The sequence below is a fragment of the Rhea americana genome, unplaced genomic scaffold (assembly GCF_003343005.1).
Source record: "Rhea americana isolate MKP2758 unplaced genomic scaffold, rheAme1 scaffold_99, whole genome shotgun sequence".
NCBI lineage: Eukaryota > Metazoa > Chordata > Aves > Rheiformes > Rheidae > Rhea > Rhea americana.
Genome location: NW_028187188.1, coordinates 912,069 through 933,100, shown reverse-complemented (window position 1 = coordinate 933,100; position 21,032 = coordinate 912,069). Strand labels below are relative to the sequence as shown.

The 21,032-nt window shown below is 43.9% G+C and overlaps 1 protein-coding gene and 1 long non-coding RNA gene across 4 annotated transcripts; one reads left to right on the top strand and one right to left on the bottom strand.

Moving 5' to 3' along the window:
- Positions 1 to 1,336: 1,336 nt before the first annotated feature.
- Positions 1,337 to 10,999, bottom strand: LOC146583967 (uncharacterized). Its single transcript, XM_085325627.1, has 5 exons — positions 10,849 to 10,999; positions 4,376 to 4,517; positions 4,158 to 4,203; positions 3,087 to 3,173; positions 1,337 to 2,057 (listed from the first exon to the last, which is right to left on the bottom strand). Exons 1-5 carry the CDS (start codon positions 10,978 to 10,980, stop codon positions 1,961 to 1,963), a joined length of 504 nt encoding a protein of 167 aa, XP_085181753.1. The 5' UTR covers positions 10,981 to 10,999; the 3' UTR covers positions 1,337 to 1,960.
- Positions 6,385 to 16,533, top strand: LOC146583966 (uncharacterized). Of its 3 annotated transcripts, XR_014898295.1 has the most exons (5): positions 6,385 to 6,583; positions 9,045 to 9,886; positions 10,401 to 11,298; positions 11,965 to 12,067; positions 13,025 to 13,641. It is a non-coding gene; the product is annotated as an uncharacterized LOC146583966 (long non-coding RNA). The 3 variants fall into 3 exon arrangements; XR_014898296.1 differs by lacking the exon at positions 13,025 to 13,641 and adding an exon at positions 16,342 to 16,533 and having other exon boundaries at positions 9,045 to 11,298; XR_014898294.1 differs by having other exon boundaries at positions 9,045 to 11,298.
- Positions 16,534 to 21,032: the final 4,499 nt, after the last annotated feature.

The following is a 21,032-nucleotide window of genomic DNA, read 5'->3' as shown; positions in this document are numbered from 1 at the left end:
GTATGCAGGATAAGTGCATGTGGAGMAGTGCATCGGGAGACTGAAGGTATCGTGTTTTTCCTGCTCGAGATACAAAGAGAAGTAAACCACAGGCCTGAAACAAATGTCCGTTGCACTTAATTGATGTGTCTATGTGTATGTATGAGACACATAGCATAGGTCTAGTTTTCAAATCAGAGAAGAGGATTTACAGCTCATATATGCTTGCTGTTCAAGAAAAACTTGGGTATGAGACATGATCCGGGGCTAACCTATGTCAAGGGAAATATTCCCCTTGCCTTCAAAGAGTCCTGGCTCAGGGCCCCAGTCAGCAACTGCTGCACAGGCAGTAGCAATAAGCACCTTTTAAACTAGCAAACACTATATTGCTTCTCTACTTGAGGGGGAGGGATAAAAGAAACTCAGCTGGTGCCCTACGCTGCTGCTTGCTTTGCAGTACCAGATTTAATAAAAGGATGTGTGGGAGGGGAGCACAGAAGGAAAAGACAAAGGATAAAAGCAGGCTAAGGAAGCAAGGGACTGTAAATCAACCCGAGTTAACCTGCAATACGTGCTGGCAGGGATAAGTTGGTGGGGGAGGCAGGAGGGAAGTAAGGCCTCCGTGCTCCTCCACCCCGCATTTGGTGCCACTGGTGCAAAATGCACATCTGGCCCCCGGGAAGCAGATTGCCTTGGGGGCTCCCAGGCTGCCTGGAGGCTGGGCCAACGGGGGAAACAGGAACCTGGGCAAGGAATCCTTTATGTCTTTGTTGATGAGTCACAGTGCAAAAGCAGTTCTTCGAAAACAAACTCGCCCTCCATCACCATCTTGTTTTCTTATTTGCTCTCTCTGCTGCAGCCCTTGGGACACAGGCTCGGCTGCACGGTCTCAGACACCGCGAGAAGCTCAGGCCCTCACACAACACAAGAAGCAAGCTGGATGATCATGATAGGAAAAAAATAATGATTGCACACCCACAAACGCATCCCAGGGAAAAAAAAAATTATCGCTAGCGAAACACCGTGGATCTTTGTTTAGTAAGTGCACTTTCTGCTAAATGTAATTACTCCCACTGTGGCTTTAAACTGAGACCACCTTGAAAATGAAGGCAGTTTCCATTAAATTTAATTACATTTCCCTGAAACTGGCATGGYAATGGTACAGCTGATAAGGAACGGTAGCTATTAAGTGAGGGCATTATTTATATTTTCTATTAAATCACTGTTATTTCTATTATAAGTGACATCATGCATATATCATGCTGATTTACGATGATAAAGCTTCAGTTTTGATCATTTATTGCAATGCATAAATACAGCATAAAATACATGCAATACAATCGACAAATTAACACCGTATCAAGCCCCAGATCAATATTTGGACCTAATATTAGAGGATCAGTTGGTACAAAGTGTGATCACCAGCTGGCAATTACTTCTCAGTAAAAGAGAGGTGGTTTGCTCTCTCCTTATAATTCTAGCAGTTCTTTTTCAGACATTCATATGTCTGTTGTTGTCCATGTAAGCCTTAAAAATACTCCTCTCGTCCATCACACTGTTCCAGAACTGTTCAAAAATGGTGAACCATAAAACAAAAGGGAGAGTATCAGAACGTTGATCATTTCAGGTATTTTCCCATCCCACACTGTGCATTTTATGACAAACARACTGAATCACCCTTGCTGTTAAAACTGAGACTGGAGCTAATCTGTACTGCTCATCGATGAAACTGAATTCAACCTGAATTCTCATCCATTAAAAGAAGTGCATATAACTGTATTTTTTTTCCTGCATCTTGCAGCAAATCACTGCTGTAGATCTAATTGTGGTGATCCAGTGCAGAACAAATGTAATGTCCTGTTAATGTTTCGAATACTTAAAGACTATAGACATTCAGCAAAGATGAAGCAGAGGAGCCAAACACAAAAAAAAAAAGGCAAGGCTAGAGGAGCRTCGGTGCTTCTAGCTCTGCTGTGGTTGTTCAGGGAAGATTTCTGTTCTTGAGGATATTTTCTAAAAGTTCCTGAGCTTCTTGGAGCCCTTGGTCTGCAGCCACACCAAGGAGCTTTTCCACTTCCCTGGAGGACATAAAGTCATTATCAGGAACATGTAGAAAGAAGTTTCATTTGCTCCTATATGATTTTTATCTACCTAGGCTTTTTTTTAAGAGGACCATAACTACTTCTGTAAAGTCAGTTCTCCATTATTCAGAAAATTACCTAATTTTCTTTCTGCTTTTCCCTGTCACCTTTGTATGTATGTTTGCATTTTGGTGATCTTTTCAATTTAATTGAATTGCAATAGAGATGAATTTGGAGCTCTCAAGATACATGCTCCTCATACAACTGAACCCATGAGCCCACCTGACCTAATACACAACACAGATCTAAATGAAACATGGTGGTTTCAAGTCACAGGGTTTGCACAAACATTGTTTTTTCACTTCCAGTTAGCTTAAGTTTACTCTCCCCAAGCTCAATTTTAAATTTCAAATTAGGAATAAACTTTAAAAACTCAGAAGAAAAACAACAGAAAAATGATTAAGTTTCACTTTGGTGCAGGCAAGACAAGTCATCTTTGGCTATCTGATCTTGTTGGGAACATGTGTGTGCAGCTCAAGTATGCATAAGTGCATCAGAGTAAGAAAGATGTGTCCTGAGTAGCTTCAACAAAACCCATTGGAAATCAAAAGAAAACTTTTAACTGGCTTCCCTAGACTTAAAGGAGGGCAAGAAAGGGGTGCCTCTGAAAAGAAAGACTATTCTTTCTAGCAGAARATTTGCGTGCATCTTCAATAGCTCTTTCTATACCAGTATGATTCTCACCGACCCTCACTCCCCCTGGGAAATTACTGATGGAAATACATACTCAACCAGATTACAAGCATTTTAGGTACCGTGTCATCTAATTTTTAAAACATCAATGGGCTAACCCAAGGGGTTTTGGCTTTCTAGCTACAGATAGAACTGCATTACTGACAATATAATGATAGGGCATTAAAATGCTTGGGTAGCAACACCTATAGAGACTGGTATTGGATCACCACCCACTCGGGAAGAACCAGCAATTCAGCTGCAAAGGAAAAGAACAGGAACAGTTAACATTACCCTTCTTCAAGTGCCATCGTCATGTTTTTGAGTGCTCCCACTGCCAGGTTAAAGGAGGAGTGTGGATGGCCCTGTCCTGCAGCTTTTCTAAAGGGAGGAAAAAGAGGAGGAAAGAAAATGATAAGAGAAAATGCAGAAGAAGAAAACCTTAGTTTGAATATTTTCAAGTAAGGTAAGCGCAAACAAGGAGAAGGGTATGTATAAATCAGTATCCTGAAATGACCGCTTTAAAAWTGTCAGGCCCTGATTTGGGAAAGGCACTAAGGCTTCGGTGTGTTACTGAGTATGGATGGCCTTAAAGATGCCTTCCTGGTTCACAACCCCTGGTGTCACAGGCCCAGTTATTTTAGCCCTAAAGATCTTGCAGCTTTATGCTATCTTCTTTCACCTTGTTTGTGCCTTAACCAAACGCATCTGAAACATCCGACATGCCTCTCTCTCTTGGCTTTTTGTGCAGAACGGAAAGCCTGTCCTTCCCATTTCTCAGCAGGAGCTGAAGGGCGCCTGGGCTTGGCTGAGCTGCCCATGGGTGTCAGAGGAAGAAGCCCCAGCTCTCGCCAGGAATGCAGCTACCTCATGCAGCACTGCAGCAGGTACCGCAGCAAATTCACGTGCTGGGGACAGTTGCCTCATTTACATGGCAGAGACCTCCTGTGAGCGTACACAAAGGGTGGGAAATTCATACACTGCTGCTTTTATTTTCTGTTGCCTAAAGCAGCTTCTGTCCCTTTCCACTCTTAGGCCAGGTCACATTTCCCTGCTGCTACCTGTGGCTGAAACCTCCCCAGGAAGGCTGCACTGGCCAACACAGTCACGGCAGCACCGATATCCCTCTCCATCAACACACTTTGCCTCCCACTGATTTAAAAAATAGCAACAGCAGATAGGGAAAGCAGTGAAGCACCTGGCAGCAGTCAGGCGCGATGGGTCTCCCTCCTAACACCCCATGCTGCATCACGGGACGGGTTGACTCAGCTCTCTTTGCAGGAGGCACTCCTGCCTCTTCTTCCTCCTCTCCTCCCCCAGGAGAGAGCTAATTGCCATGTTGGGAATTGTTTATTCCCGCCTCACCTGAACCAGTGCATGGCCATGTCCTCATTTTTTTCCACTCCAGCTCCTAGATATGAGACAAAGACAAGGAAGTGAAGTAATAGTTAGGATATGAAATATGATATCCAAAATAGAGCAGTGTGGTAATGTGCCACAAAGCACAGAACCACATTTGTGTTTCTTTTTTATACACACCCATACTCTGACACCAAGTTAGGCTGGGCTTGGAGAAATATTACCCTTCAAATATCTCTGTCCCACAAGGTGCTGGGCATTGGGGTACCCCAGATGAGCATACAGATGAGCCACATGGAAATGGAAGTTCTCATAACATAGCAAGATGTACAGCAGGAGGAGGCCAGCGATGACTATAGCTGACAACTGCAAAAGAGAAGGAGAGTCTTGATGTAAGGAAAAAAAAAGAAGCAGGGGACCAGTTACAGCAAATATTTCATCTAAACTTTAAGCCTCCTAAAGCTATTCCCCCCMAAAAAATGGGAAGAGAGCCTCACACAACAGCAAAAAATCAAAGTAAGCTTTAATACATAGCCAGTTCCAACAACCATAAAGCCAGCAGAAAAAACTCCACTGACTTCAGYGAGCAGTGGATCCAGTCTCTAGTTAATACTGTCTTTAGCTCTGCTAAAGACAAGCAAAGGAAACTACAATCGTTTTATTTTCTAGTGGTCCTCTTGAAGAAAAAAAAACATAAGCCAGCATCAGACTTCTATGGGCAGTTCATCAAGAGAGTTTGTCAGAATGAGTCTTATTCCCCAGGCAGATGAATCTTCAGCCCATCACCGTTTCACAGCTAACTGCATCTCCACTGTATGAGTGTGAAAGCTCCCTTTATAAACTTCACCAATTCATAAGTCCTTTCATCATGCATTACAGTGAGGGTGCTTCAGAAACTTCCAAACTTSACAGTAGAATAACCTTGGGTCTGAAACTCTTCTTGCATCCASGGTATAAAACARTGAAAAATCTGTTGTACTACACCTGCAGAAAAAAAGGTCTGAGACCAGAATCAGACCASTTACTTTTTGATGCCAAACTSTATTTTCTTTTTCCAGTGTGCTACCTGTAGGTTTCTAKTRAAGGAGTTGGCAACTCGAGCAACCGCATCTTAGCAAGGGACAGAGATCCCGGGCCTAGGAAAGAACACCAAGGTTTATGGAGAAGCCCTACAAGCTGCATATGGAGGCTACCTGTACAATCTGCAGAGAGCCATTTGTCTCCACATTGACTTGCAGTATGAGAAAGTCAAACATTTCACTAAGAGTGCCGGCATTACAGATGTTAAAATCCTTCATTGGTACATGAGGAAATAGAGGCCAGATGCTGACACTGAGTAGAAGACATCGGTCTTTGAAAATAGCAACGGAGGTAAGCGCTGCTCAAGTTTCCCGGCGTGAGCGTGTGCTGAGAGAAACCCCACTGATGGCATACAGACCGCTGCAAGTTGCTGATACCTCATCCTTGAACTCTGCAGTCTCGAAGTAGTGCTTATGCCTGGGGGTCTAGTTTTCAGGGGGACGTGCGAGAGTACACGCAGGCTAGGTATGTATCATTGTCCCTCTTTTATGGATGCAGAACARAGCGGTTACGAGCAGCCTTGTTTCAATGCCCGAGTCAGAAACAGAAAGAGGCCGTTGTCCCGACTCCYCGTGCGCATGGCTGTGGCTGTCACAGAATAAGTGTACTTTTGTGTTCACGCGTAATTTATTGCTGCAGGTCTTTGTAAAGACTTACTACAGCACGTATTTGAGTTTGCTACGTGTCGTTCTCAGAATGAGCCAAGGCTGCAAGAAGTAGCTGAAAAGGATGATGCGATGCAACAGCTTTAAGGTTCAGGGATGTGTCTGGTCGTTACAGATGGTTTGATGTGACTGACGTGGAAGGGAGCWAAAAGCAACCACCCCCTTTTGGGGGAGGGTTGGCACGAGAAGTGTGTTCAGACCCTGCAGAAGCTGCCATGCATTTAGCTCCTGATCTGCTTCTAGACTGGCCTGAGAGCGTGAGGGCAGGGGAAGCCTGGATCCAGTGTTTCCCTGCGGCTTCCAGAGGGTTCCCATGCTTGTGCTGTGTCAGCCACTGAAGACGGCTAGTGACCAAGATCTCGTCTCCTAATTGAGACCCAGGTCCTCATTCAGGCCCATTTCTAATTGGGAATAAAAATTGCTGAGAATTAAATGAACTTCACTAATTAAGCTAATTAGTTAAAACAGGTAAGCAATAATTGCATGAAAATCCCCCAAGATTCATTTTTTGGCTGGCAAGCCTAGGGATGTGAGGCTTTTACTGTTCTGTTTCAGATTCCCCCATTCAGCTAGTGTGATGTTCCCTCTCAGACAGGGATGATCCCCAAATGTCTTGACAAAGAAAGCTCTTTGGAAGGGCAACGGAAACCTGCAGAGCCTGAAAACACTGAAAATACGTAATATGCGGTAAGCCACAAGCAATTCCAATGGGAAATACAGATTACAGATTGACCCAGTTATTGCTGAAGGCTTTTTGTCTCCCTCCTGAAAAAACAGTAATGCTAGAAACAGGACAAAAAGCGCTCCTTGCTCGAGACGTTGTTGATTTTAGGGCTTCTGCTCAAGCAAGGCYGAGGGCAGATCTCCAGTGTCTGCACGCCAGAGACGAGGCTGCCACAGAAAGATGCTCTTAGCACCCAGGCTGCCGCCGGGTGGGAGGGGAGCGTGCGGCGAGGGGAARGCAGCGTCTCAGAGCGAGGACAAAGGCTGCTGAGTAAGAGCTGCCACGTGTGATGGCAGCGGGCTGCGTGCGCAGCCTCTGCGAAAGCGGGGGAGAGAGTGGCGGGGCAGGCTGGCGCAGGGCTCGGTGAGCAGACGGGGAGAAGGGCTCTCCGCAATCACGCTCGCCGGGGGAAGGGGGATGGGGGTGCTGCGTGTCAGAGCACAGCACTCCACCTTTGCAGCTAGAGACTGATCTTATGCTTTAATTGCAGTATGATTTTTCTTTTTGTGCATTAGCTAACACTATTACTATGATATGTTGTCATTGTTACAGTGTCTAGGGCCTCAGTATTTCAAAAACTGTTTCATGCAATTGCACAAGATATATTGCAAAGTATTACAAGGGCTGATGATGGTTTTATTGCACTAATTTGGGGGCTGCATGATGCTTGCAGCTGTGATATTTTCTTTACATGTTGCACAGGATTGCCTGAATTATGAAGAAAGAACTAGGAAATGTCACAAACAACATTATGTTTGAGAAGAGCTTTTGTGGAACACTCTGTTGTGAGCCTGGTATGAAAAATAAGCCCAGGAAAGCAAACAGTGATGGGCTATTTTTAAATTGAAGTGGAAAAGAAAATCTTAGGGCCATTTCCAAATGCTTATGCTAGGCTGCCCTGTTGGAGGCATTGCAGAAACAGTTCAAGCTTAGCCAAGCCAAGGTGGTCAGGCTATGTCTTTATACAGCTGATGAGTAAGAGCGGAGATGCCTGTGAGCCTCCCTGAGGCTCGGTAGCTAGACAGCTTAACCCTTGGCGCAACCCCCCTGCAGCTGTGGGATCCCATTCACGGGTCTCCCTTATATTTTCCCCTAGCTTGCTTATAACACCAGGAGCATTCAGCAGCTTTAGTGAGAGGTTTTGTGCTGCTTCTAGTCTGCTAACACTTTCCTTGTCATCTCTTCAGGCAATGCCACAGGCATGAGTGTCCCTCATGCCTCTGCCTGTCCTGTGCAATGCTGCTAGATATCATGCCAGCCTTGTGGTGCCCACGCTGCACTACTTGGCTGCCTTGCAAGGAAGGCAAGCGTTTCCAGTGTGTTTTAGAGCTGCTCAGACTCCTTATCATCTGCAAGCTTGTCTGCCAACCCACACGACCATGCCCATTCTTTCCCCTGTAGGATACATACAGGAAAACGAGGAGCCAAAGTTCTCCGTGCATAAACTAGGAAAGAGCACTTGTGATTCTCCTGCAAACCAGGAAGGCYTGAAGGGCCAGAACCATCTGCAAAAAGACTAGCTCTTTAAAGACATGGACATGCCAAAAGCAGCACCCCTGGTTGATGAGAACCAAGTGTGGTGAAAATCTTCCCCAGAAGTCAGCTGCTAGGGAAACTCTATAGCAGTCAACATGTGCCCTCATCATGGAAGTACATCATGGCACGAAAGTCTCATTGCAGGGCACCACCTATCCACAGCAGTGTCTGTTACGGTCAGATGCCCACTGCTGGCAGCGATCGTGTTCACTGCTATGGTGATACAATGCCTGGCTCCTCAGAGACAGATGGCATGGGAATTGCCACATGCCCCCCCCCTTTTTTCTTCTCTCTCTCTCTCTTTTTTGTCTAAGGCTTTTTTAACAGGGCTGCTTTCAGCTTTTTACCATTGAGTAGGCACTGTCACAGGTTGCCAGTAAGAGCTCTCACTCACAAGCAGTTCCTTTAGAAATGGCTTACTGAGCAGCCCTAGGTTTTTTCTTTTTCTCACCTGTCTTTCTTTTCTTTCTCCATCTTTCCTTCTCTTCCTTCCCCTAAACCTTCCTAAAGGGCAAGGAAGTGCCCCCTAAAGGGCAAGTGGTGTTTGCTAAAAGCCAAGGAAGACCTAGACCTATGCATGGCAAAATGTAGGCACACTAAATGCGGGAGTGTAATGATCCTAGCTGCAGGAGGGTGGCACACAATTGGTCCTCGCTTGGCTGCACATCAACATCTAAGCAAATGTCTAAAAGCACACAGCCACTCCGACAGTGAGTAGAAGAAACAGAGAYGTTGCCACAGGTTTTCATCAACATCTAACAAAATGCTCCTTTTCCCTGTRCTGGGTACGTGGATATTCCAGTGTTCCCATAAATGTTCTGCCTATTCTGTTTTAAATGTATGAAAGAGTTGACATCTTTGGATCTCGTCACTCTGCTTTTTCCTCAGGTCACCCCTGAGCCAGCTTATCAGCAGGTTTACAGATGGTTGCTGCCAGGCCGTACAAAGCCAGCAATAAGAAAGCTATGTATCCTGTGGTGGGCAGTGAGACCTCTGGAAGATAAGCAGGTGACCATTCAGCCTCTTAAACAAAGCTGTGATGGTTTTGTTGTGCATGACTCCTAAAGTCAAAGGCTAGGAAARAGGGGAAATGCAATAATATTTCTCAAAAGCATGCACAGGTGAAGGGGTGGCACTCTGATGTGAGATTGCACCTGAATGATGGAGGAGGGAGGTGCAAGTTCCCACATTTCCTTCAGTTCCCCTTTCCTTTCCTGGTTATCTGCAGCTCTTAGCCCTCACAGTCAGTGTTACGGATCGAAGGTGCGGTACAGAGCACCCTTGCAGAGGTGGTTTGGAGCTGTGTGGCTCGTGAGAGGACAGGCAGTGGCCCAAATGCAGATGTCTTTGTGGAAGTGCAGCACAGTGCCCTGGAAAAGGAAGGTTTCACCTACATTTTGGAAAAAGGGGTTGGGGGAGCTSATTTAACACCAGCTGTCCCTGAAAGCAAGAGCTCCTCAGAGACTGCAAATTCAGAAATGTGGGAAGTTTATTTGTATCCCCCTAAATAAAGGTGGGAGGTGAGCCACTGGCCTGAAACCATCTTCTGAGGAACATCCAGATACTCATTTCCAGCCTTTCTTTCCACAGTGACTCATTTAGAAAGCAGTCTGCATGTTCCAGACCTTGCATCGTTTAGCTGCTCTAAAGCAAGAGAAAGCCCAGMGGTACCGGTGGGATTATACACAAGATCGGGTGGTTTGGGAGTAGAATTAGCCTAACATAAATATGTAAGTAACTCTATTTCTCTCATGCACACTTCCTAAATCCAGAAAGAACAAAATTCACACTGGTTAGGTCAGAACTGGAGCCTAAAGAATCACRCTATGAGCAGCCAGATCTTTTTGGGCAATAAAAGACAGTGAGAGGCTTTGCATCCCTCCCCTCCTGAGACCWGGAGCCTGGACCCAGTGACGCCGCTTTAAATCCTGTCTTGCACTGGAGGAGGAAATTTGGCCTCTCCAGAGACTGCCCTTGTATCAGTGCCAGGGCTCAGAGCTGTCGTTTTTTCCTGAGCAGTTTCAGCTGCTTGGTCTGCACCATTACCCRTATGCCACAGCTAGGTAAACGGGAACAAAATCATGAGCATCACCCTTCACAGAATGCCCTTAAAAAATATATGTATTACCTGTAATGATTGTGTTGGAAGATGCCAAATTACTGCACATGAGCAAATGTCCCTGCTCCCTAAGCTTTGTCTGTATTGCAATAACTATCTTCAACAGATTCCCTGTCTGTAAACAGAAGACCCCAGGGACTTCACAGAGGCTTCAGTCATTTACAATCCGGTCCACACAAGGCCGTGATGCTGAGAAAGGAAGTGTAGGATTCAAGTTTGAAGCACTGTGTATACAAGAAGCTTCCTGTGGCTTCCCAAGAGGCTCCAACCTCCTCTGGCGTCAACGGGTTTCACAGGCTGCATCTCTCTCATGCACTCACACCTCGTTGCAGGATCCCRCTCCACCTCTGCCTGGTGGCTGGTTTTACTGCTCACGGGCCACAGCAACGAAGACAAGCAGCTGACCTGGAAGCAGTGCTGTGCGCCGCAGGCAGACGCCTGGCGCGCCGCTGCTTCGGCTGTAATCGCGCAGAGGCAGGCAAAGCTGCGGAGACCTCATCCAGCCGGGGCACGGTGCACAACGTAACGCTCTGGGCTTGCGCTCCCAGCAATGGCCCCTGGCTGCACACTTACCTCCCACTTGCTCCACTCGGGACGAGAGAGCTTCCTGCTCCTCCGAGACAGGCTTGTCTCGCAGGTGGGAGCACCGCCGGCCTGGCTCCTTCCTTTCCGTTTCCGCGGCACCACGGGCTTCGTGTTTCTCATCACTCCGTCTTGCAGAAGCTTTGGGCGCTTATGTCTGCTCCCAGTGTTCCCAGCACTGCCACCAGCCAGCCGCAAATCTCTTGTAATAACTCGGTTATTCTTGCACCTGATTTATGGTGTTGGTAGCCCAGCTGCTTCGCCAAGATAAGAAGGATAGATACACATCACTCACAGAGCCATAGAAGAGAAAATCCTCCTGCTGAAACCCTTTTAACCATTGACATTTAACTCTCTCTCTACCAAATATGTCTCTTTAAAACCTTCCCTAGCTTTTGTGACAAAATGTTTTTTTTCTTTTGCAAGCCATCACCAGGACAGGTGGGTCTTTGTATTTGACAAATTTGACTAAGAAAGAAAAGGATATTTATTTTTTTTCCTTCTATTTTTTTCTTATGAGAAGGAGATTGCTTCACAAATAATGATAATGTTATTCACCCTTGCAGATCTTTAGTATCTTTTCATTTAAATTGCCTGGTCTCCACTGGGCTATGGGGTCCATTGTATCAGGCTTTGGACAAACACAAGAAGGTGCAGGCCCTGCACCAGCAGATTTGGGGAAAAAACAGAAAAAGTGCTAGTTATCAGACCATACAAAACCTCCACAAAGCTCAAGAGGATGAGTTGGGGGGTTTTGTTTGTCTGGTTTTTATTTGATTAGAAAAGATCTTACTTGTCAGAGGTAGTCATTTTATAGCTAGATAGTTGTGTTTTTGTTTTTCTGAAGTTACACCCTCTGGTGTTACTGGTACAGACAAATCAGGTTTACCTTCACAGTTAAGAAAACATGGTTTAGCACAAGATACCTAATGCCTGTTGTCTTTCCTGCTCTGAAGTGGTAGTTGAGGATCTGAACTGAATGGCAATTAGACAAGATCAGTCTCATGCAAAGTTCTGACCTTGCCCAGTTACCTGATAGTAAAAAAAAAAAAAATGTTTTTTCTCTCCATTTTTTAGCAAGATAATGGTTGTGCTATCATTTTACAGACAACTCCACCCTTCACGGAAGAACAAGGATGCCTCTTCAGCAGTGATGACTCAGCCTAAAAATGTTATTGAAGAGGAAACCCTTCATCATTTTGTATTTTTGGTAGGATTCTTATTTCTTATGTTATACTGCCACCATTGGGACAATCTCATTTATTCAATTGCAGCCACATTACATTTTACAAAATTTATATCCATTCCATGCATGACCCTGYGTATCATTTTGATCAAAGGGCAAAGCATTTTCACAGTATATTTATTTAATTGGGTGCTAATAATCAGGATTTGTTGCTTTTGAGTGCAAATCTCTGGTTTAGGAAAAATGAAACAATTCAGAAATTTCTAAAACAAGTCCTGAAGAGAAGGACCTAGGTTACAGCAAAGAGCAAGGAAGAGATGAAAGCATATGTAAAATCTAATACCTACYTACCTCTTTTCTTTAGCTACAATTGTTAGAATTTAAAAATAAAGGGGAAAAAAAAACGTTCTCAGGGAGTCATCATTTTGGGAAATGAACTAGCCTGTAGCTGCAGAACCCAAATTCTGGCATAAGTGAGCTCTTGCAAATATGTTTCCTTTCTGAAGGATTAAATCAAAAAGCCTTATGCACAAATAACCCTCAATGGACAAAAACTGGGGAAAGGAGAAGGCTGAGATGAAAGAAAGTCAAATACTAAAAAGTGTAAGAGCTGCACTATATGTGAAAGTAGCTGTATTTCACTTTTAGTAAATGTGTGGAATCTCATATTGTTCACAAACACATAAATTTCATGTTGTTCAAGAAGATGCTATTTAACCTGTTTAACAACAAAAAGCCTACCCTCATTTCCTAAATGGCACATTATTGTAAAGGTGTATGTGTAAAAGTTATATTCATACTGACTCAAAACCTAGCTTTATGAAATCAGTATTTTTCTCTGTATGAAAGATGACCTGGTGCTTCCAGTTCTTTGTTGCAGGTGGCTAGAAAGGAGAACATGTTAATATTAATCACACATTACTCGGTGAGGGGTATGCTGTTTGTGTCATAAATCAGTTTCTATACAGATTCTTATTCCAGCAGTGAGTTTGATCTACTTCTCTGCAAAACTCCGCTGATACCATGAGGAAAAGGTAAATCAGGATGTTTATCTAGAAACAAATACTGACTGCATTGTAGCCGCCTTCTACCAATGGAGAAGAAATTGGACACTTCTGTCTGCAACGACTTTGGCAATGAAAGGACGAGCCCCCTAGTGAATTTTCTCTCTGCTGTTCCAAGGGCAGATGGCATTTCTGTTTTCCCTTTCATCTTCACAGAACAAGTTGTGAAGAACCATTTCCAGCTCCTACAAATGGGCATTTTGATTGAAAACCTGGAACCAGCAATATTCAGGGAAATGCAGTTTTCCTCCTGTTTCTTTTTCATGGAAATTTTTTCTCTTTTTCTCCTTGCTGCATTGAAGTAGTCAGGGCCAGAAGCAGTTAGATACTCCATTTCAGTTGAAAGATGGATGGGAAGTGTTGGCAGAAGAATGGGTGGCAGTGAATATAAAGAGTTAATAGGACAAGGTCAGCCTTTGGGAGAGCTGCTGATTGGACTGAAGCCCTGGGGAAAAAGGAAAGGAATAAAAAATACAGGATTGCACTGAAAAACAGAAGTGAAACTTTGTGTTCATCCTTTCTCATTTGATTTTTAAAGTTTGCTACACTTTGCTTCAAATTAACTATACAAACTCTGTATAGTTCAACAAGTATAACAAACTCTGTTTGTTTAGCAAACAGAGTGATTGAAGAAACATAATTATTGAAAGAATGAAGGTTATAAAACCAAAATAAGATGCACTTGTAACACATTGTCAGTCACTGTTCAAACTAAATACATTGATTTCACCACCTCAAATACAGACTGTTTACAATGCAGGCTTAGTCTAAGTGTGTTAATGGATTAAACAACAAGAAGTGATTAGTCTGAGAGAGTATTTTCAGGTTGCTTTATAAGGAAAGAAATTGATACAACTGACATGTTTCTTTGGTATAAGCCTATTTAATCACAGTGTCCTCTGAGCATAGATGTCGTAGGCCAAATTAGATCCACCTCGAGACTTCCACAGCTTGAACACAGTTTGAGCAGGTTCTCCAGTACAGCTTTATACAGCAATTCAAAATATGGCATAAATATTACRTATTTCAGCTACCGTATTGGATGGAGCTCAAGCACAGGTAACGAGGAAGCCAACAGCCTTGCTATAGGGAGGATCAAGGTGCCTACAGCAATAAAAACGGACTGGAGAAGAAAAGTTTCTGCATAAGAAATGTTTTCTGCAAAARGCAATGGGAGGGATGAAGGTGAGGACTTCTAGTCGGCTCTATCTCTGACAGACTCCCATTTCATTTGGCCCAGCCAGCTACAGCTTCCTTTCACAGCTGGCTAAACAAGAACAAAGCAAAAATCTGTGCAGACTAGTCATTATGACACTATTAATAGCAGATACAAGAGCATACAATGAACATAAGTGTAGATATAAGGGGAGTTCAAGTCTCTCTGATAATCAGTATGCAAGTATTATCTGCAGATCTATTACAGAGACACAGGAAGCTGTTTCTAGATACTAAATTAATAAATRTATCTATTAAATCAAACAATTGCATCCATTCATCATCAAGCACAACACAACATTGCTACCAGAGAGCATGTGATCTTCCTTAACCCAAATACACTAGTTAGCAGAGAGACTTAACTGATGCAAAACCCTGTTATTTCACAGAATCCTACAAAAGGACAGCAAGGAATACTGTGCCATGGGAGAAGTCCCCAACCTACCCCTCAGTGTGTTTAGCCTGGAAAAGCAGGGAAATGCAGGCCATCCTATAGTTCATTTTACCACAAAAACAGAGCCAAAATGAATGTAAGCAGTCACCACAGATATTAAAAAAAGAACAAAAAAGAACACAAAAAAAACCCACTCACCTAAAGGGGGAGTTGGGTGTGTTAGACATTTCTACTAAAAAAAAATGTGATCCTGAAGTCTCTGCCACCTAAAACCAGAGGCTCATGAATTCACTAAGTGTCTTCTGCTGTTTAGGTCTGAAGTCCCGCAAGCGTTCTGATTTGAAATGCTAGGAATATCATAGTAAGATTGAGCAGCTAGGTATATATCCCCCACAYAGAGTCACTCAGGATCCAGAAACCGCGAAGTTCCCTGAGAGATGTGAGATACAAAGTATTCTCGGAGCACAACCACCACAGACAAGAATTACCCTTCAGAAAAAGACAACAGCTGTTACTATCTTTTAAAATGTGTCTGTGGGCACCTGTGCTTCTCTTTTGGCTATCTTGTAGTATATATTTGGTGGCCTCCAGCCGAAACCCATACAGCAATTATTTTTGCCAAGAGTTCACTAGACTTCYGATGTTCCCTGCGTTCCTGCAAGGAGATCCACCTCCTTTCACCATCCTCCCAGGAAGCAGCTCCAATGGTCCGGCCATCCTCCCCACCATGAAGTGCAGCACTTGGCTGGCCCAGGAGATCTAGCCTTGGTGTGCAGACTCCTGATGAGYAGACCTCAGAAAAGATGAGCTGATCTACAGATTAGCTCCATTACCCCGAGAATGAAAAATTTGGATTAAATTCTTTTTACCTCTTGATGAAATTCTAGTCAACAACTCCTGCCTCCCTTGCACATGACCTGCCCCAGTCTCTAGCCTGTTCAGGCTGTCATGAAGATGAAGATAACCTCTACCTCTTCTGTAGAAACTGAAAAACTGCAAGAAACAAATTCAAGAGATAATCCAAATATGACCATGTCCATAATCTAATGATTAGTGAAAGTGAGAAGTGGTTCTTGCCTTAGAGAATATGTCCATATTTGGGAGGAAAATGAAAGTGAGCTTTAGCATCTGAAAAAGTCATATTAAGTAGTAAGCAGAGCAGAAAGGCAAGTGGCACTACACTCCATGTCTAAGATGTGATGAAAAGCAAAGGGGAAATCTATTACATTTTTGCAAGAAAGTATCTGTCCCCAGGATGTTATGAATCTCACCTGAATAGTGATACCTTTCTGTAGCCATATGTAAAGCACTATTAAGGCATGATCTCTCCTCCTCAGCATCACTCAGGTGATGAACATGCTGGCAATTTCAGGACCTATTCTGTGGTGCATATCTTTCCCTGTGAACTCCATAGGGAGCTCAGGTGTCTAATACAGAGCTCTGGAGTCTATGGTGAAGACAAGTTCCCTAAAAATACACTATAATCTCCCGGCCTTTGTTGTGTTTGACACACTAAAAGAGATGAAATAAATGCATGCTTCCTTAGTGATGTGATCTGCTCTAGCATAGATGTTACAAACTATAAATGCCAGAAAACAGAACTATAGATTCCCTGTATTTTGCAGGTAGAGAAGAACGAATTCTGTCCATACTCCAAGCTGATCGGACGCTGGAAGACAGCAGTAAATGTAGCATTGAGCTTCACCTAACGAGCCCCGCTGGAAGGCCACATAAAAGGTGAGCATGGCAAGCCTGTATCTGAAACATCCTCCAGACATGGCTGAAGATGAGATTCTTGGGAGCAGAAGGTCCCCTGGTGAAACTCCGCCAACCAGCTGCTTACTCCGAAAATGCAACCAGGTGATTCAATAGCTCTGGCTTTCAATCCTCTACCTCTAAAGTGGAGACAATTCCTACCTGAGAACTTAGGCTGTAAGGCTGCCTTCCTCCCAGTGAGGATCTGTATAAAGCCTGCTAACACACGGCTCACTGCTTGGTCAGGGTTAGTAGGTTTTGCAGCTGCGCAAGAGCAGCACTCAGCCCAGGGCAGCGTTACTGACAGGCATCCCATGGTTGTCACACCCCATGTCTGGGCACTGCTTTGCTGCCTGAGGAGACATCTGCACCCCTCACTTGGCCATATACCCTCATATATCATAACCATGGCCTGTCTAGTRGATTGAGCATAACTGTACTGCAGTGACATGTCAGTCACAGCGTATCTTAAGGCAGAAAACAGTTTGGTATGAACATAGCATCTTGTAATGAAAAGCATCAGAAAACCTTAACATTAATAAAGCAGTGTACAAGCACTGAAGGAAATGAGACAAAACTCTTCATCACTGACGGCCACTACTGCCAGAGGTAATAAAAAGTTACCCCAGCAGGCCTCACTGTTCAGACTACTGGCCATGAATACCATTATACTATGCATCACCAGATTCCTTATAACCTTCCTATTAGAGGGATTTTTCACCCCATTAAAGGGACCTATCAATGTTAATTGGAGGAACAAAGGCTAATTACTCAGTTGTGCCCCCTTGAAGCACATCTTCTCCTCATGAGACAATTGTGTTATAAAAGCTGGGCAAGAAACTCAGAGTAGCAGTTTCGGGGTATTGAAAAGAAGAGAAGAAGCTTGGTTGTATCAGGATAGAGGTGGTAAGTGTTCCCTTAGCATACAGGTGATTGAAGTAGGGGTTATTTGTGTTTATAAGTGGCTCTAATTTTGATTTTAGGCTCTTCCTAGAATATTTGAATTAGTTTCACCTTAGTTTTTTAAATATTGGGAAGGAGGGGAGTGCTGGTTATGTTGAGAGATTTGTTAGCTATTGTAGGGTAATTAGAGACTACTTTCATATACTGCTCTATCAGATATGATCATCTGATCTCCTTGGTATCTACACACCTTTGATCTTTGGTGCTACCTACCCTGATCTTTGGTGCATACTAAGTGGGGTTATGCTTGCTTTAAACACATCTGTGCAAAGCACCACCTTCAGTTTTATGCTGTCTTACCCATGTAGTGCAAGCTGGAACTGTAAGAGGCCTTATGTGGCTAAAAGCATGCAGCTGAAGGAAACTGTCAGGGAGACTTGTGTGGGAAGCAAGGAATGTCTGTGGTAGGGATTATTTCCATCTGGTAGGAGTCTTCTTTGTCCTGTTTCCTAGGATTTCTGTAGACAGAAACCAGGGAGAAAATTTTCTCCTACTGCACCTAGTGTACTATTCCCAGAGGGTCTTATGGCCTGGAACTTGACTTCTACTTCCTTTAAGGAAGGAAGTGAATTGATCTTTGCTAGGCACATCAGACAGAACCCATTTTAAAAATAGTAGGTTGAATGAAATTCTGACTTCGACGAGCTTCTGTAAAATTTTGAGGGGTTTTTGTTTTGTTTAACTGAAAAACTTTTTATTCTCCTTCAGCAAACCCCAAGATAAATAACTAATGCTTTAAATAGATAGAAGCACCAGACAGCAATATAAAAACAAAATGCCAAATTCCTAATGTAGGATGGTCTGCTCTCAATTTGGTTCTGCCTAGCTAGATAGGTCTCTCTACCCTAAAGTGGAACCGGCTAGCATAAAATGGCTGAACTGAAACTCAGAGGCAGAGGCTGTTGATGATATGATTTTGGCCTGTCTGGAGACTCAGGCAAAATGCATTCTGCTAGTGCATTGATCATTTAGCTTGGAAGAAAGCAACTATAAGAAGCTGCAGCTAAACAACAACACTCCCTGGGACACAGACTCCTACTGCTTGTAGGTAGCTGGTGAGCAACTGGAGATACCTAAACTACTTGCTTTTCTGTTTGTTTTGCTGATGTAAAATTGCTTGAGCTCCAAGTGTTTGAAGCTGTCAGCCTGATTTGTGATTCTTTCATTGTCATGGCTGATACCCACCACAAAGTACCTGAGTAACAAAGTTTAAGTCTTTACTATTTCAGTATACAGTGGAAAAGACCTTGAAGAGGAGGTCTAGGGATCAGCACTTACGCACATATCTTAGAGCTCTGTGTCTTTGGCTCATTATAGAAGTGAAGAAAGAAAAGTTGTGGAGAAGAGTGGCCTCACAGTAAGTTTGTGTTCATAGCTCCATCTCCTGTTAAACTTCAGTCTGTAAGAGTATTCCTCCTGCTTGGGACCCTTTGATATTGAGGTTAAAGGAAATATATGTGTGTGTGTGTGTGTGTGTGTGTGTGTGTGTATAAGAAATGTATATACGTGTGTATGTATACATATAACATCTGAAATGATGATTTTGTGATTATATTAGTAAAGTGTATGACAGACTGAGCTAGTCTTACCTCTAAACAGCTATTCATTCACTKAAGTACCAGGATTTCTGCCAGAGCATGTTTGATATTCCTAGGTGAATTAGATACCATCTCAAACTAAAATCTATGATGTTCTGGAATAGCACCACGAATAGTTAGTTTTTTAGAGCTGAAAGACTTAAAATGACCTCAGAAATCATTTGTAGATTTTTCTCTAAGTGTGTTAAGTGGCCAGTCTGTGTGGTGGGTTTTTTTGTTTGTTTGTTTTGGTTTTTTTTTTTTCTTCTTTTGAGGGGCGGGAAGTAGAAATAATTGCACTGCACTGGAAATGGCACCTGCCTCCCCCCCCCAAAAAAAAATGGGGCTAAGGCTTCATTTCAGGGAAATATTGGCAGGGTTTTGAAGTGCCCAAGCAAAGGACCTCCGTAATGCATTAATTAAAAGTTGCACTCTGACAGAATTGAACTGGGGATGAATGGTTTAACTACAGTTCGAAATAATCAGTGAGATGAATGGGTCTGAGGCAGGATTGCCCTTGGTAATCACGTGGCTCTTACATAAGACTGAGGTAAAAATAAAAACTAGTGCATGTATGTACAGTTGTTCGACATGCTGGCACTTCCCTTCCCCCAGTGTCACAAGCAGCAGATGTGACTTCATCTCTGCTGAAACCACATTGGTTGGCCTCATATGTTTGCTAATATAGTGTAATAGCACCTCATCCCAAGCCGGGGATGTAACCTCATTCAGTCTGCTTCTAAACTGCTTTGTACACTAAGTCAATTAACTTCATTGCTAAAGGCTTCAGCTGGTAATGTAGTGAATTTAAAATAACTTAAATTTGAATACAAAGTGAAGCATGTTATCTTCAGGCTCTTAGCTGAAGACTTACTAGAAATGCATATCAAATAGTATCTCTGAATGGCATAAAGACCCCCTTAAAAACCCCAGTGAAAGCTTTTGTCTGAAGCATAGCAATCACTTGTAAGCTGATCTGTAATAGCACAATCCCTTCCATGACCTAAAGTTATACTTTGTGAGAGTGAGCACACTTTTAAATAGTTTCATGTGACTTTTATTCTCTGAAGGATCTCAAAAGACTATGCTTCATGTRGAAGCGTCCCAGCAGCATGCATTTGCCTTATGGCTGTAACAGAACTATGGTTCTCTTTGACCAATGTTTAGTACTTCCCCTACAGGCTCTTGCCTGGCTTCCTGCTCTTTGGGTGTCTAGAGGTGCAGATGCACAGCTAGACTCAGTACAGGAATAATTACTAAGTTTGGGCACTACCAAAATAACCACTAGAAAAGTTCTGCCAAGCACTTCTTGTACTGTAGCTCCCCCCCACCAAGTCCTTAAACCTCATCTGCTTTTTACTGTGAGTGCTGTTTCCTAACCTCCTCYGACCCCTGCTGTCTTCTGCAGCTGCAATAATGGTGACAGCAGCCAGAACAGAAGTGCTCRGTGTGCTTGTAAGAGGTGCACACAGCTGGCTTGCCTTGGCTGCCAAACCTTTGCRGCAGGTGAGATGGGAAACATTGCTGCATGGAGAAGTTTGGGGAGAGCGGCRTTGGTTTTACCAACTGGATTTCTTCCTGTTCTGAAGTCTTGGGAGACCTTCAGGACTTGGCTTTCATACCTCGATTTGAGGAGTGGAGCCGAGGGGCCAGGCAGGAGCCGACTGCCCCTGTATTTGGGGAGGGGAAGGCTGCTTGCGCGCACACACACCAGCATGTGGATTATGCAAGGCTGCAGCTCTGACAGAGCAGAAAGGCGTCTGCAGTCCAAGGTGACAGCTGACTGGGTGCTGTTCGGGTGCCGATCTTGCACCCGAGCACGCTTCAGAGAGCTTTCAAGCTCTCGGGAGCTAGAGTCGCACTGACAATAGAAAGTAGCAGCGGTGCCGGCTGAGGGGCGCTCACGGGCATGACCCTCGCACCCTGCGGCACGCAGGATGCCGAGCCGGCTTTCCCGGGCTTTGCTGGCTAACGCACAGCTGGTTACCTGACACTGCCCGGGCTACGCCGCCCGCCCGCCC